Raw genomic sequence first — 17,868 nt, forward strand, 5'->3', positions numbered from 1 at the left:
GATGGCGAACCTTTTTTGAGCCCGAGTGCCCGAATACACATTAGCTTGGCAGTATAGTTTCCCCACATTAGGTGCAGTACAGTTCCCCCACATTAGGTGCAGCATAGTTCCCCCACATTAGGTTGGCAGTATAGTTCTCCACATTACGTGCAGTATAGTTCCCCCCACATTAGGGTTGGCAGTATAGTTCCCCCACATTAGGTTGGCAGTATAGTTCCCCCACATTAGGTGCAGCATAGTTCCCCGCACATTAGGGTTGGCAGTATAGTTCCCCCACATTAGGGTTGGCAGTATAATTCCCCCCCCCCCCCCCCCACAAGGTTGGCAGGATAATTCTCCCCCCCCCCCCACAAGGTTGGCAGTATAGTTCCCCCCACAAGGTTGGCAGTATAATTCCCCCCACAAGGTTGGCAGTATAACTCTCCCCACAAGGTTGGCAGGATAATTCCCCCCACAAGGTTGGCAGGAAAGTTCCCCCCACATTAGGCAGGCAGTGTTCCCCCACATTAGGCAGAGTTCCCCTACATTAGGCAAGCAGTGTTACCCCACATTAGACAGGCAGTGTTCCCCCACATTAGGCAGGCAGTGTTCCCCCACATTAGGCAGGCAGAGTTCCCCCACATTAGGCAGGCAGAGTTCCCCAACATTAGGCAGGCAGAGTTCCCCCACATTAGGCAGGCAGAGTTCCCCCACATTAGGCAGGCAGAGTTCCCCCACATTAGGCAGAGTTCCCCCACATTAGGCAAGCAGTGTTACCCCACATTAGGCAGGCAGTGTTCCCCCACATTAGGCAGTCAGAGTTCCCCCACATTAGGCAGTCAGAGCTCCCCCACATTAGGCAGGCAGTGTTCCCCCACATTAGGCAGGCAGTGTTCCCCCACATTAGGCAGGCAGTGTTCCCCCACATTAGGCAGGCAGAGTTACCCCACATTAGGCAGGCAGTGCTACCCCACATTAGGCAGGCAGTGTTCCCCCACATTAGACAGACAAAGTTCCCCCACATTAGGGAGGCAGTGTTCCCCCACATTAGGCAGACAAAGTTCCCCCACATTAGGCAGGCAGTGTTCCCCCACATTAGGCAGGCAGAGTTCCCCCACATTAGGCAGGCAGAGTTACCCCACATTAGGCAAGCAGTGTTACCCCACATATAATTCCCCCCCCCCCACAAGGTTGGCAGGATAATCACCCCCCCCCCCCCACAAGGTTGGCAGTATAGTTCCCCCACAAGGTTGGCAGTATAATTCCCCCCACAAGGTTGGCAGTAAAGTTCCCCCCACATTAGGTAGGCAGTGTTCCCCCACATTAGGCAGGCAGTGTTCCCCCACATTAGGCAGTCAGAGCTCCCCCATATTAGGCAGGCAGTGTTCCCCCACATTAGGCAGGCAGTGTTCCCCCACATTAGGCAGACATAGTTCCCCCACATTAGGCAGTCAGAGTTCCCCCACATTAGGAAGGCAGAGTTCCCCCACATTAGGCAGGCAGTGCTACCCCACATTAGGCAGGCAGTGTTCCCCCACATTAGGCAGACAAAGTTCCCCCACATTAGGCAGGCAGTGTTCCCCCACATTAGGCAGGCAGAGTTCCCCCACATTAGGCAGGCAGAGTTACCCCACATTAGGCAAGCAGTGTTACCCCACATTAGAGAGGCAGTGTTCCCCCACATTAGGCAGGCAGTGTTCCACTACATTAGGCAGGCAGAGTTACCCCACATTAGGCAGGCAGAGTTATCCCACATTAGGCAGGCAGTGTTCCCCCACATTAGGCAGACAGTGTTCCACTACATTAGGCAGGCAGAGTTCCCCCACATTAGGCAGGCAGTGTTACCCCACATTAGGCAGGCAGTGTTCCCCCACATTAGGCAGGCAGAGTTCCCCCACATTAGGCAGGCAGAGTTACCCCACATTAGGCAAGCAGTGTTACCCCACATTAGAGAGGCAGTGTTCCCCCACATTAGGCAGGCAGTGTTCCACTACATTAGGCAGGCAGAGTTACCCCACATTAGGCAGGCAGAGTTACCCCACATTAGGCAGGCAGAGTTACCCCACATTAGGCAGGCAGTGTTATCCCACATTAGGCAGGCAGTGTTCCCCCACATTAGGCAGACAGTGTTCCACTACATTAGGCAGGCAGAGTTCCCCCACATTAGGCAGGCAGTGTTACCCCACATTAGGCAGGCAGTGTTACCCCACATTAGGCAGGCAGTGTTACCCCACATTAGACAGGCAGTGTTACCCCACATTAGGCAGACAGAGTTCCCTCACATTAGACAGGCAGTGTCCCCCCACAGACATACAGCCTCCAGCCATATACAGTGTATGGCTGGAGGCTGCATGTCTGTGTCGGAACACCGAAGATGACGTCCCGCTGGTCACTTACCATGCGCGCGTCATCCTCGGTCCTCCCCGATGCTCCGCTCCGCTCTGCTTTATGGGCGCACGCATGGGACGTCAGTGTAAAGGAAAGAATAAATGGGGTCATATATCGTTAGATTTTGAGTGAAAACCTTCTTCCATCAGCAAGGGCATTGAAGATGAAACGTGGCTGGGTCTTTCAGCACACCGCCCGGGCAACGAATGAGTGGCTTCATAAGAAGCATTTTCAAGGTCCTGGAGGGGCCTAGCCAGTCTCTAGATCTCAACCCCATAGAAAACCTTTGAAAGTCCGTGTTGCCCAGTGACAGCCCCAAAACATCACTGCTCTAGAGGAGATCTGCATGGAGGAATGGGCCAAAATACCAGCAACAGTGTGTGAAAACCTTGTGAAGACTTACAGAAAATGTTTGAACTCGGTCATTGCCAACAAAGGGTATATAACAATGTATTGAGATGAAGTTTTGTTATTGACCAAATACTTATTTTCCACAATAATTTGTGGAATAATACCTATAATGAAAATTACAGGCCTCTTACCTTTTTAAGTGGGAGAACTTGCACAATTGGTGGCTGACTTAATACTTTTTTTTCCTACTGTAAATGTTTGGCACAGCTGAACATTGATGTTTTGCCTATGGAGACAGAAGGGGTAAGATCCTGACAGACTTGTTTTCTCCGGGTCTCGCCATGAGGCTGGGAGGGTCTAGAGCCGAAGAGGATAAGCTCACTAAGTGGATGCACCTGCACCAATCTCTCTACACCTGTGGCACTCACTTGATTCCCGGCCTTCTGGCTAGGTTCAGAGAAATTTTTATAGATCCAGTCAGATGTCCGAGCAGTATATTTGGTATATTTGCACACATTCACTTATTTATTTGTGTTTTTTTTTGTCACTGTGTCACTTTTTACTTGTTTGTATTGTACACAGGATTGTCAGGGTTCGGTAGCCCTTCTAGTTGTCCCTCCTGGTGGTCTAGGGGAGGTGTATGAGGCCATCAGGTTTCTCACCTCCCTGCAAAAACCCTGGGTACTCCTGCAGGAGCAGGGTACTGACCGTTTATCGGCTCTGCGGGCAGATACCTTGGTTAACGCCTAGGTGGACGCCGGGAGCATTTTTGGTCCCTCAGTAGCTTCGGCGAAAAGAGACATTGAACCTGGAATCTCGCAGGTGCCTTTGGCCCAGAGGGGAAGGATTGTTGGAGGGCCTCTTTCCTTTTGGAAAAGGGCTTACGATAGACTGCATCCTTTGTGCACTTTTTTTTAGTGTAACATGTTTGCACTTTTTCATGCACTTTGAGTGCTTTGAGAACACGTTCCTCGGCTTTTAAAAAAAAATTAAAAATCCTGCCAGAAACCTCTGGCATCAGATTATCTCTCCAAGAACAATAGGGTCAGGCAGTTAAAACCCAATTTGCCCAATCCTTCTCTCCACTGATATCTGTTGAGGAGAGAGTTGAGAGGCAGTCATACACACTCAAGTCAGCTGGTTCCACCAGCATTTGTCTAAAGTGTATGGGGACTTTTAGTTAATAGAAATGTTATTTGGCTGCTCCTCATGCCAGCATGACTCCAAGAGTGGTCAGTGTGGTCAACCAGGTACAGAATAGCAGCGGTCTTGCTCCCCCCTGCAATTCTGTTATAGATCCACTGCTCCTAGTCACTGATCTATTGACATTCAATCTCTTGGGGCCCGACTAGGGGTACCGGTAGCCACAAGAAGCCTTTAATAATCTAGAGATACAAGCTCATTGGGTTAGTACTGACAGTGAAACCATGAATGTCTAAAACTATACCACTTTGAAGACAACAACAAAATTGTTCTGTACAGTGGCATGCATAGTACAACATCCTTTCTCTTTTTGCATACTGTAAAAATGGTAGTAAGGTGATGACATCATAGGTGAGGAGAGAAGACAGCTCAAATTTTTTGCAACTGTTTTACAAGTTACTAAACATAACTGGTTCCCTAATGCAGCTCCCTCTGCTGGACATCATTGGGAAAGAAATTATTATGCAATAAAGGGGTATTCGGCAAAAGACATCTTATCCCCTATCCTTTGGACATGGGATAAGATGTCTGATAGTCCAAGGCTAGGGGATAAGATGGCTTTGGTCGGAATATCACTTTAAAAAAATCTGATGTTTTCTGTAGTTTCTAACAATGAAAACACTTTTGTCTATTGTTTCATCATGTTATTATTTAAATATGGTTCTTTTTTACGCAGCTTCGTCTGTAACATTCCTGGACACGTGCAGCTTTGAAACAGATGACATCTGTGGCATGTTACAGAATTCAAGTGACAGTGCAGACTGGCAGCGAGTAACTCAAGTCTCAAACGGTCCAAGTTCTGACCATACGCATCTAGGAAAAGAAAGAGGTAACACTTTACCATATAATATGGTATTACATATAACTTATTCTTATTATTTAATGACTGGTATATTATTACACTTACATTAATGCAAATATGTGACAATGTCTTTATTAATTACTCCAATACACGGAATTGTTTATTTGATACATTGTGGGTTTAATCTGGCAAATAGGTATACTGTATCTAAGTGCATACAGGCAAAACAGAGTAATGTGTCACACTCAGTATCCACTATAGCAATGTCATATGCAGAAAAAAACAACATGTGTAGCTGTAAACAGTTCCTACACCTATTTATTGCCCCTCAGCCATATGTAAACATGAAAAAGCCATATATGCCCAATGGCAGATATACCAAATCCCCAAAGAATAACCCACCATTTACCTGTAGATCAAAGGAAACCACCCTAACACATGTATAGCTTGGCCATAAGGACAAGTGCCAAAATGGTGTGAATTTTTGATACTTTGTAATGGGCTCAACAGGTGACCAGAGCTTGGCGCAAAGTGGATTTAGTGCTGCGTGATAAAATTTACTACAATTTATACCTGCAAACAGACACAGTTTTCACATACAGTTTAAGTGGTCATAGATTTCATTGAGGGTGCATAAGAAGCCTCAGATGAGCCAGAAGCCGTGAGCCTCTACCAGGGCCGGACCAGGACCAAAGATAAGCCCGGGCATTTTAGAATAAGCATCCCATTTTGGTTATGGATGTGGCTGAGCCACAAATGAGAGTCTAGATGTTAATCATAGTTGGGTATAATAGGGTACATAACAGAAAAAATATATACAGTATATTATATGTACATGCTATACAGGCTATGGTCACATGGTGTATTGCAGCCATATTTCATTAAAAAAAAAAAAATTCACCCACAAAATCGCAAAAAGAATTGAGTCCGTATTTTTAATATTAATGTGCTTTATGTAAGTGTATGGGAAGTAGTTGTCTGTGCACACAATATGTAAAAAGGACCTATTTTTTACAGTCGTGCAAAAAATATGTCAGTTTTTTGTTGTTTAATTTTTACATTTTGTGGACAGATTTTTTTTTTATTGTATACTGAGTCCAATATTACCAATAATACCAGTATACAAGGATAATAGAAGGAAAGATTGAAACTGGGAAGTGATGTCCGCACTGCTCTGTGTTCGGTGGAGTCAGTAAAAACTCTGGAGAGAATGGTGGTGGTAGATCCAACTTTATTTCATTCACACAACGCGTTTCTAGGTGTATACCCTTTCATCAGGCGTGATACAATCAAAGTGAGGTAGCCAGGTATATATGCATACAAGAACTGGTGGATTGCAATTAAAAAACGGAAATGACATATCGGAACAGATGAAAGCACGTCACAGACATATATATAAATAATTAAATAAATAGAAAAACCCAGTACAATAAAACAATTGTTATAGAGATATAGAGACATTAAAATAAATGACACAAATATAAAATAGATGCAAACTGAATTTTTTTTTTTTTTTTTAGAAAACATATATATATATATACATATTTATTATTCCAGAATACTCAGGTGTCCGTTCTCTCAATGCATTCATTAAGGCCTTCTGGCCAGAGAGTATTAAAACGGAAAATCCAAAAGGATTCCCTATTGATAAGACGCTGGAAACGGTTAGGTGTATTTATATCAATAGTTTCAATGGCAGATACTGTAATGCAGTCAGTGTCATCTGTATGGTTTAGTGCAATATGCCTAGATACACTGTGTTGCATTAATTTCGTATTAATATTTTGTCGATGTTTATTCATCCTCAAGGTTTGTATTGTTCTCCCTATATACTGTATACAAGATAATAAATAGGCATGCCACTTTTCCATGCAACACTTCTAGATGTTTATGTTGCAAATGGATTTCTGCAAATGGTAATTCCCAAAAAATCGACTTATTCGACTGGCGAATCAATAGTTGTAAAAGATTATTTTAACTGTTCATCCTCCTACGTAATCTATTTATTATCTTGTAGATGCGGTATACAGTATATAGGGAGAACAATACAAACTCTAAGGATGAGGATGAATAAACATCGACGCAATGTTAATACGAAATTTGTGCAACACAGTGTATCTCGGCATATTGCACTAAACCATACAGATGACACTGACTGCATTACTGTATCTGTCATTGAAACTATTGATATAAATACACCTAACCGTTTCCAGCATCTTAACAATAGGGAATCCTTTTGGATTTTCCGTTTTAATACTCTCTGGCCAGAAGACCTTAATGAATGCATTGAGAGAACGGACACCTGAGTATTATGGAATAATAAATATATATATATATAAGATAGAGGAGCAGCACAACTGGTCAAAGTCCAAAAGTAAAGGGGTGCATGCTGAAAAAAGACCTTGGTGAGGGGTCCCACTTGTAGTAAAAAAAATCAGAGTCCAGCAGAACACGAAGTGGTGAAAAAATTAGATTTTTTCACCACTTCGTGTGCTGCTGGACTCTGATATATATATATATATATATATATATATATATATATATATATATATATAATATTTTTTCTTTAAAAAAAATTCAATTTGCATCTATTTTATATTTTTGTAAGAATTGTATTTGAATGTCTCTATACCTCTATAACAATTGTTTTATTGTACTGTTTTTTTCTATTTATTTATTTAATTATTTATATATGTGTGTGACATGCTTTCATCTGTTCCGATATGTCATTTCTGTTTTTTAATTGCAATCCACCTGTTCTTGTATGTATATCCCCTTAAGGACCGGAGGTTTTTCCGTTTTTGCATTTTCGTTTTTTGCTCCTTGCCTTTAAAAAATCATAACTCTTTCAAATTTACACCTAAAAATCCATATGATGGCTTATTTTTTGCGCCACCAATTCTACTTTGTAATGACGTCAGTCATTTTGCCTAAAAATCTATGGTGAAGCGGGAAAAAAAATCATTGTGCGACAAAATTGAAAAAAAAACGCTGTTTTGTAACTTTTGGGGGCTTCCGTTTCTACGTAGTACATTTTTCGGTAAAAATGACACCTGATATGTATTCTGTAGGTCCATACGATTAAAATGATATCCTACTTATATAGGTTTGATTTTGTCGGACTTTTGGAAAAAATCATAACTACATGCAGGAAAATTAATACGTTTAAAATTGTCATCTTCTGACCCCTATAACTTTTTTATTTTTCCGTGTATGGGGCGGTATGAGGGCTCATTTTTTGCGCCGTGATCTGAAGTTTTTAACGGTACCATTTTTGCATTGATAGGACTTATTGACTTTTTATTCATTTTTAAATGATATAAAAAGTGACCAAAAATGCACTATTTTGGACTTTGGAATTTTTTTGCGCGCACGCCATTGACCGAGCGGTTTAATTAATGATATATTTTTATAATTCGGACATTTGCGCATGCGGTGATACCACATATGTTTATTTTTATTTTTATTTTCACTGTGTTTTTTTTTTTATTGGAAAAGGGGGGTGATTCAAACTTTTAATAGGGGAGGAGTTAAATGATCTTTATTCACTTTTTTTTTTCACTTTTTTTTTGCAGTGTTATAGGTCCCATAGGGACCTATAATACTGCACACACTGATCTTCTATGTTGATCACTGGTTTCTCATAAGAAACCAGTGATCAACGATTCTGCCGCATGACTGCTCATGCCTGGATCTCAGGCACTGAGCAGTCATTCGGCGATCGGACAGCGAGGAGGCAGGTAGGGGCCCTCCCGCTGTCCTGTCAGCTGTTCGGGATGCCGCGATTAGCCGCGGCTATCCCGAACAGCCCGACTGAGCTAGCCGGGAACTTTCACTTTCACTTTTAGCCGCGCGGCTCAGCTTTGAGCGCGCGGCTAAAGGGTTAATAGCGCGCGGCGCCGCGATCGGCGCTGCGCGCTATTAGAGGCGGGTCCCGGCTTCACTATGACGCCGGGCCCGCCATGATATGACGCGGGGTTACTGTGTAACCCCGCGTTATATCAGAAGAGCAGGACCAATGACGTACCGGTACGTCATTGGTCCTTAAGGGGATATATACCTGGCTACCTCACTTTGATTGTATCACGCCTGATGAAAGGGTATATACCCAGAAACGCGTTGTGTGAATGAAATAAAGTTGGATCTACCACCATCATTCTCTTCAGAGTTTTTTACCGACTCCACCGAACACAGAGCAGCGCGGACATCACTTCCCGGTTTCAATCTTTCCTTCTATTATCCTGACTCTACGCCGATGTTATCGGTTTGGGAAACCGCAGAAGCTCTATCTACTCTACATGCATTTGTAAGTGTTGTGCCTGAAACAGCACAACCTATCTAGGTGAGCACTCTTTCTCCCTTTGCGCACCTCCATGTAATACAGCTGATCCCACACAAGGAAGCGCTTTTATCTTTTGTTTTTCAGTATACGAGGAGGAATATTATCACCATACATATTACCATCATACTGTTACTGACCAAATCCTGTATACTGAGACCACTATAACCAATTATACCAGCATACAAGGAGAGATATTATTACCATACATGTTATCATCATACTGTTACTGACAAAATCCTGTATACTGAGACTAATATTACCAATAACAACAGTATACAAGGAGGAATATTATCACCATACATATTACCATCATACTGTTACTGACCAAATGCTGTATACTGCGACCAATGTTACCAGTAATACCAGTATACAAGGATTAATATTATCACCATACATTACCATCATACTGTTCTAGTCAGTAGGGTTATAGACAGTGCAGTCAGTGTATTGCAGCAATGTCCTGAGCATCACACTATTCTACAGCAAAGTTACACTTCTATCTAAGAGTGGTACCTACAAATCTTTGCTTGCTGCAGGCTTTTTTACCCTCCTTGTGTCAATGGCAGCTCTGGTAGGCGCGGTCAGCGGAGCACACACAAATGGCAGGGCGGACTAAAGTGTAACATATGTACACAGCGATTCCTCCAGCAAAATAGTGAATACAGCTCTGGAGTATAATATAGGATATAATTCAGGATCATTACGGGATAAGTAATGTAATGTATGTACACAGTGACCCCACCAGCAGAATAATGAGTACAGCTCTTGGGTATAATACAGTATATAACCCAGGATCAATACAGGATAAGTAATGTAATATATGTACACAGTTACCCCACCAGCAGCTGCCATTAAAGGGGTACTCCACTGGCCAGAGTTCGGGAGTAAATGTTCCAAACACTGCTTTCGTGCCAGTGGAGTACCCCTTTAAGGTTTTTTTTTCTTTTTTTAACACGGACAGGCTTTTTAGTCCAGACCTGCATAATACAGACCCTAGTATTACCACTTTGCATAATACAAACCCCAGTAATAACCCCCCCCCCAGTAATTACCCCCACATAATACAGATAAAGACCCCAGAATCTCCCTCCCTAGTCGTTCACTCTTTCTTTTCTTTTCCATATGGCCTGGACCTCAATGAAGAGTTCTCTCAGCTATGACTTGTCTCTGCAGAATCTGACGGACACACATTTTGGGCTCCTATCTCCAGCACCATCTGCACCTCTATACAAATTCCCCATCATTGTTGCCCACTTTGTGCCCCCATACACACATATTGCCCCCACACATGCGTGCACATAGCCTCCATACCCACTTAAAGGGGTACTCCGGTCCTAAGACATCTTATCCCCTATCCAAAGGATAGGGGATAAGATGTCTTATAGGGGATAAGATGTCTGATCTTGCATTCAGCAACCCACCTCGGGGAGCTGCACGCCATGCTGCCAGCTCAGAATCTGCTGTGTGATGACCACGGGGTTGGAATATCGTGACGTCACGACTCCACACCTCCCCCCCACCCGTGTGACGTCACACCTCGTCCCCGCTATGCAAGTCTATGTGAGGGGGCGTGACTGCCAGGACCCCCACGGATAGGGGATAAGATGTCTTAGGGCCGGAATACCCCTTTAAGGTCTCAGCTTTTTTTCTATTTTTGCACTTTCGTTTTTTCCTCCTCCCCTTCTATAAGCCATTTCGCTTTCAATTTTCCACCTACAGACCCATATGAGGCTTTTTTTCTTGCGCCACCAATTGTACATTGTAATGCCATCAATCATTTCACAAACAAATCTACGGTGAAACAAAAAAATCTATATATATTTCAGGGGTGAAATGGAAAATAAAAGATTTTGTAATTTTGGAGGCTTCTGTTTCTACGCAGTGCACTTTTTGGTAACAATGACACATTACCTTTATTCTGTAGGTCCATACAATTAAAATGATACCCAGTTCATAAAAGTTTTGTTTTATTTGACAAAACTACTTTACTACTTTTATTTTACAAAAAAAATATTTTTCCGTATACAGGAATGTATAGGGGCTAATTAATTGCGCTGTGATAAAAATGTGTTTATTATTTATTTATGTCTTACTGTGTATGTATATATATGAAATGAAGGGACCATTTATTTATTTATCTATTTATTTAGTAATTGGTTATTTATTTATAATTCTTTTTCTAAGTCCCATATATGCTATATATTGTACTGTCCTCTAGGTGTCACTATTCTTATGCACTTTATGTGGCGATGTATATTTCAATTTGTCCACTAGATGTCACTGCTCTACATGGGATTTGCACACATCGTGCGGGACTTTGCTGCTCGATGTGCGCATGCGCCTCCCTGGTTCCTTGTGCTCGCAGTCCTGCTGCTCCGTACCTTCGTGCGCGCGCTGCCGAGTCTCTATGTGTATGGTCACATGAGTTATCATGTGACCATCACTTGACGCGCCGGCTTGCGGCGCGAACGTCGGGGATGATGCAGAGAGTGTGCGCAAATGTTTTGGACCAGGTAAGGCGATTTTTTACCTACTACTTCCTCCCGGAGCCATTCCTGATTGGTCCTTGGGCACATAAATAGCCACTATTTAATGGATGCCGTCACCCCCGGACGAAGGTCAGCAGACCGAAACACGTGTAAGGGTGGCGGCATCCTGGGACTTGCAGTACTTTCTCTATATTACTGTGGTATGTATATGTTATTTATTTGTTACCATATGATCAATGCTTAGGCCTTATCCTGTTTGCACTTGCACTTTAACTGGAATTGCCAGCATATGCACCTACTGTACCTCCTTGCCTCAGTAATTGTATACACAAATTTAATGAGATTTAGCAGTATTTGCACATTTATTGCCATTGTCCCAGGTATGCCGCTTGTCTGTGCCGTATTCCTCCTTTTTTAACATATTGCACTATGTTTTTAATATTATGAAATAAAGTTTACATTTTATATTTGACTTATAATTTTTGAGTAGCTCCTTTTTTCTTTGGGTTCACTATATGGTCACTGTATGGGGGGAATATTTCCTCCTTGTATACTGGTAATATTGGTCTAAGTATACAGGATTTGGTCAGTAACAGTAAGATGGTCATATGTATAGTGGTAATATTCCTCCTTGTATGCGGGTATTATTGGTAATATTGGTCTCAGTATACAGGAATTGGTCAGTGACAGTATGATGGTAATATGTATGGTGATAATATTCCTCTTTGTATACTGGTATTATTGGTAATATTGGTCTCAGTATACAGTATTTGGTTAGTAACAGTATGCTGATAATATTTCCTCCGTCTTTCTCCATTGAACTAAAGGGCTCTTGTTTTTCTTGTCCTGTGGTTTACATGTTTTCTTATTGATGATTGGGAAAATAGCGGGCAAGCCCTTGGGGGGGGGGGGGGGTGGAGTCAAGTGGAGGGGCCCATGCCTTAAGCTGTGTAAGGGGCCCCAAAATTTCTGATGGCAGCCCTGCCAGCGGCTGCCACAGTGCCGCAATGCTGTGGGGCTGGTAGGAAATTATTTCCAGGGCTGCTTTTTATCCCCAGTCCGGCCCTGCATACACAGCCCCCCATACACACATAGACAACCCTCCATACACACACACATACACAGCTCTCCATACACACACATACACAGCCATCCATACACACACATAGACAGCTCTCCATACACACACATAGACAGCTTTACACACACACAAATAGACAGCCCTCCATACACACATACACACCCCTCCATACACACACATACACACCCCTCCATACACACTCATACACAGCCCTCCATACACACAATTAGACATCCCTCCATGCACACAGCCCTCCATACACAATAACAGCCCTCCATACACACATCCCTCTATATTCATAGACAGCCCTTCATACACACAACCCTCTATATACACAGACAGCTCTTCATACACACAGCCCTCTCTATACACAGACATCCCTTCATACACACAGCCCTCTATATACACAGACAGCCCTTCATACACACAGCCCTCTATATACACAGACAGCCCTTCATACACACAGCCCTCTATATACACAGACAGCCCTTCATACACACAGCCCTCTATATACACAGACATCCCTTCATACACACATCCCTGTATATACACAGACAGCCCTTCATACACACAGCCCTCTATATACACAGACAGCCCTTCATACACACAGCCCTCTATATACACAGACAGCCCTTCATACACACAGCCCTCTATATACACAGACAGCCCTTCATACACACAGCCCTCTATATACACAGACAGCCCTTCATACACACAGCCCTCTATATACACAGACAGCCCTTCATACAAACAGCCCTCTATATACACAGACAGCCCTTCATACAAACAGCCCTCTATATACACAGACAGCCCTTCATACACACAGCCCTCTATATACACAGACAGCCCTTCATACACACAGCCCTCTATATACACAGACAGCCCTTCATACACACAGCCCTCTATATACACAGACAGCCCTTCATACACACAGCCCTCTATATACACAGACAGCCCTTCATACACACAGCCCTCTATATACACAGACAGCCCTTCATACACACAGCCCTCTATATACACAGACAGCCCTTCATACACACAGCCCTCTATATACACAGACAGCCCTTCATACACACAGCCCTCTATATACACAGACAGCCCTTCATACACACAGCCCTCTATATACACAGACAGCCCTTCATACACACAGCCCTCTATATACACAGACAGCCCTTCATACACACGGCCCTCTATATACACAGACAGCCCTTCATACACACGGCCCTCTATATACACAGACAGCCCTTCATACACACGGCCCTCTATATACACAGACAGCCCTTCATACACACAGCCCTCTATATACACAGACAGCCCTTCATACACACAGCCCTCTATATACACAGACAGCCCTTCATACACACAGCCCTCTATATACACAGACAGCCCTTCATACACACATCCCTGTATATACACAGACAGCCCTCTATATACACAGACAGCCCTTTAAAAAACACATCCCTCTATATACACAGACATCCCTTCATACACACAGTCCCAATCCCCATATACACATCCCCCATAAGTAAATACCTAATTTATAAACATTGACGGCGGCTGCAGCTCCCCCATTGCAGCAGTGAGCAAGGAGAGGGATGGACACGTTGTCCAACGTCATTGGTGTCTTCTCACACTGGCTGATGGTTATTAACATGCCACGTGCAGGAACAACGGCAGCTTAACTGAGGCAGACAGATGTTAAAAGTCTTTAGGAGACTTGTGAGCTCACTGGGACTTGTAGTGGACTTGGACTCAATTATGCAGCCCCACGCTGACTTTAGACTTGACGGACTTGACTATGCTTACTAGACTTCTCTCCTGTAGTTGCTTACCAGGCTTTGACTTTCACCTGAAGGTATACACGGTTGATGGAAGCGTGGCTGCGTGGTTAGGCCTTGGTCTCCCTCAGGACACCTGACACTCTCAGGTCTTGACTATACTGCACCTAAGAACAGAACTCTAGACTAAACTAGCTCCTCCCTAGTTTTTAAGGGAGCAAGTTTGAGATCTCCCATAGGTCACTGACAAGTCACCTGGTCACTGACACCTTCCCTGGTTACATAAGACTTAGTAACAACATTTAACCCCTTAAGGACCCAGCCATTTTACACCTTAGGACCCGGACATTTTTTGAACATCTGACCACTGTCACTTTAAACATTAATAACTCTGGGATGCTTTTAGTTATCATTCTGATTATTCACAAATACAATATGTCCACTTTATGTTGGCATCATAAAATTGACATTTTTTTGCTTTTTGAAAAAATTAGAGGGCTTCAAAGTAGAGCAGCAATTTTCAAAAATGTCATGAAAATTGCTAAATCTGAAGGGACAGATGTTACAGAACTACAACTCCCAGCATGCCTGGGCAGTCTAGGCATGCTGAGAGTTGTAGTTTGGCAACATCTGGAGGGCTACCGTTTGGGCACAACTGTAACAGTGGTCTCCAAACTGTGACCCACCAGATGTTGCAAAACTCCAACTCCCTGTGACCCTCCAGATGTTTCAAAACTATAACTCCCAGCATGCCCAGACAGCCTTTGGCTGTCTGGGCATGCTGGGAGTTGCATTTTAGCCTTCCTAGTGGTTGCAACAGTAAAGATCACTTTACTTTCACTTTCAATCCCCCCCCCCAACCCCCCCCCCACTGTCGCTTCCCTACCTGAGCAAGGATCCAGTAGTCTCCAGAGACGATCAGCTGTTCCCAGGCATCTTCAGGTAAGGTACCCGGCCTCCATCTTCTTCCCACGATCCCCTCGACATCCAGGGGTGGCCAGAACGGGGGGTTGCCATGGCAACCCACTGTCCTGCTCTGCCATTGGTCAGAATCAATTCTGACTAATGGCAGGGGATAGGAGGAGATCGCAGCATTGCGACTTCACTCCTACCCTGCAAGATGATCAGGGCTGTCACTGACAGCTCCGATCATCACAATTTTCCAGGTGATCGGGTCACCAGAGACCCGATCAGCCCGGAATCGGAGAAAATCGCATGTCTGAATTGACATGCGATTTTCTGCGATCGCCGACATGGGGGGGGATTTCAGCAGGCATGCCGTTCCGATCTCCACCCGGTGAGCGGCAGAGGCCGGAAAACGCCATGACGTACTCATACGTCATGGGTCCTTAAAGCCCAGGGTGCGGAGACGTACGCATATGTCATGGGTCCTTAAGGGGTTAAAGGCATATACATTAACCCCTTCATGACCCAGCCCATTTTCACCTTCATGACCTGGGCATTTTTTGAAAATCTGACCACTGTCACTTTAAACATTAATAACTTTGGAATGCTTTTACTTATCATTCTGATTCCGAGATTGTTTTTTCGTGACATATTCTACTTTATTTTATCGGTAAAATTTCACTGATATTTGTATCCTTTCTTGGTAAAAAATCTAAAAATTTCATGAAAATTTTGAAAATTTAGCATTTTTCTAACTTTGAAAGTCTCTGCTTGAAAGGAAAATGGATATTCCAAATAAATTACATATTGATTCACATATACAATATGTCTACTTTGTGTTTGCATTAAAAAATTGACAAGTTTTTACTTTTGGAAGACATCAGAGGGCTTCAAAGTTCCGCAGCAATTTTCCAATTTTTCTCAAGATTTTCAAAATCGTAATTTTTCAGGGCCCAGTTCAGGTTGGAAGTGGATTTTAAGGATCTTCATATTAGAAATACCCCATAAATGACCCCATTATAAAAACTGCACCCCCCAAAGTATTCAAAATGACATTCAGTAAGTGTTTTAACCCTTTAGGTGTTTCACAGGAATAGCAGCAAAGTGAAGGAGAAAATTCTAAATCTTCATTTTTTACACTCGCATTTTCTTGTAGACCCAATTTTTTAATTTTTACAAGGGGTAAAAGGAGAGAAATCACCCTAAAATTTGTAACCCAATTTCTCTCGAGTAAGGAAATACCTCATATGCGTATGTAAAATGTTCGGTGGGCGCAGTAGAGGGCTCAGAAGGGAAGGAGCGACAATGGGATTTTGGAGAGTGAGTTTTTCTGAAAGGGTTTTTGGGGGGCATGTCCCATTTAGGAAGCCCCTATGGTGCCAGAACAGTGGACCCCCCCACATGTGACCCCATTTTGGAAACTATACCCCTCATGGAATGTAATAAGGGGTGCAGTGAGTATTTACACCCCACTGGCGTTTGACAGATATTTGAAACGGTGGACTGTGCAAATCAAAAATTTTATTTTTCATTTTCACAGACCACTGTTCCAAAAATCTGTCATACACCAGTGGGGTGTAAATGCTCACTGCACCCCTTATTACATTCCGTGAGGGGTGTAGTTTCCAAAATGGGGTCACATATGGATATTTATTGTTTTGCGTTTGTCAGAACTGCTGTAACAATCAGCCACCCCTGTGCAAATCGCCTCAAATGTACATGGTGCACTCTCCCTTCTGGGCCTTGTTGTGCGCCCCCAGAGCACTTTGCGCCCACATATGGGGTATCTCCGTACTCAGGAGAAATTGCGTTACAATTTTAGAGGGTCTTTTTTCCCTTTTACCTCTTGTGAAAATGAAAAGTATAGGGCAACACCAGCATGTCAGTGTAAAAAATTAATTTTTTTACACTAACATGCTGGTGTAGACCCCAACTTCACCTTTTCATAAGGGGTTAAAGAAGAAAAAGCCCCCCAAAATTTGTAAGGCAATTTCTCCCGAGTACGGCGATACCCCATATGTGTCCCAAAATTGTTGCCCTGAAATACGACAGGGCTCCAAAGTGAGAGAGCGCCATGCGCATTTGAGGCCTGAATTAGGGATTTGCATAGGGGTGGACATAGGGGTATTCTACGCCAGTGATTCCCAAACAGGGTGCCTCCAGCTGTTGCAAAACTCCCAGCATGCCTGGACAGTCAATGGCTGTCCGGCAATACTGGGAGTTATTATTTTGTAACATCTGGAGGCTCCGTTTTGGAAACAGTAGCGTACCAGACGTTTTTCATTTTTTGGGGGGAGGGGGGCTGTGTAGGGGTATGTGTATATGTAGTGTTTTTTACTTTTTATTTTAGGTTAGTGTCAGTGTAGTGTAGTGTTTTTAGGGTACAGTCACATGGGCAGAGGTTCACAGCCAGTTTGCCGCTGGAAGTTTGAGCTGCAGCGCAAAATTTGCGCCATCTCAAACTTGCAGCACTCACTGTAAACCTCCGCCCATGTGAGTGTACCCTGTACATTCACATTGGGGGGAGGGGGCAAACATCCAGCTGTTGC

General features: G+C 43.5%; 1 protein-coding gene across 2 annotated transcripts in view; it reads left to right on the top strand.

Moving 5' to 3' along the window:
* Positions 1-17,868, top strand: part of LOC130274032 (meprin A subunit beta-like) — a 142,592-nt gene that overhangs the window by 98,303 nt on the left and 26,421 nt on the right. For both annotated transcript variants that reach the window (XM_056521783.1, XM_056521782.1), the window contains exon 9: positions 4,598-4,750. In XM_056521783.1, coding sequence (XP_056377758.1) covers positions 4,598-4,750 — 153 coding nt within the window. The remainder of the gene's footprint in view (positions 1-4,597; positions 4,751-17,868) is intronic.

The sequence above is a fragment of the Hyla sarda genome, chromosome 5 (genome assembly GCF_029499605.1).
Source record: "Hyla sarda isolate aHylSar1 chromosome 5, aHylSar1.hap1, whole genome shotgun sequence".
Taxonomy (NCBI): domain Eukaryota; kingdom Metazoa; phylum Chordata; class Amphibia; order Anura; family Hylidae; genus Hyla; species Hyla sarda.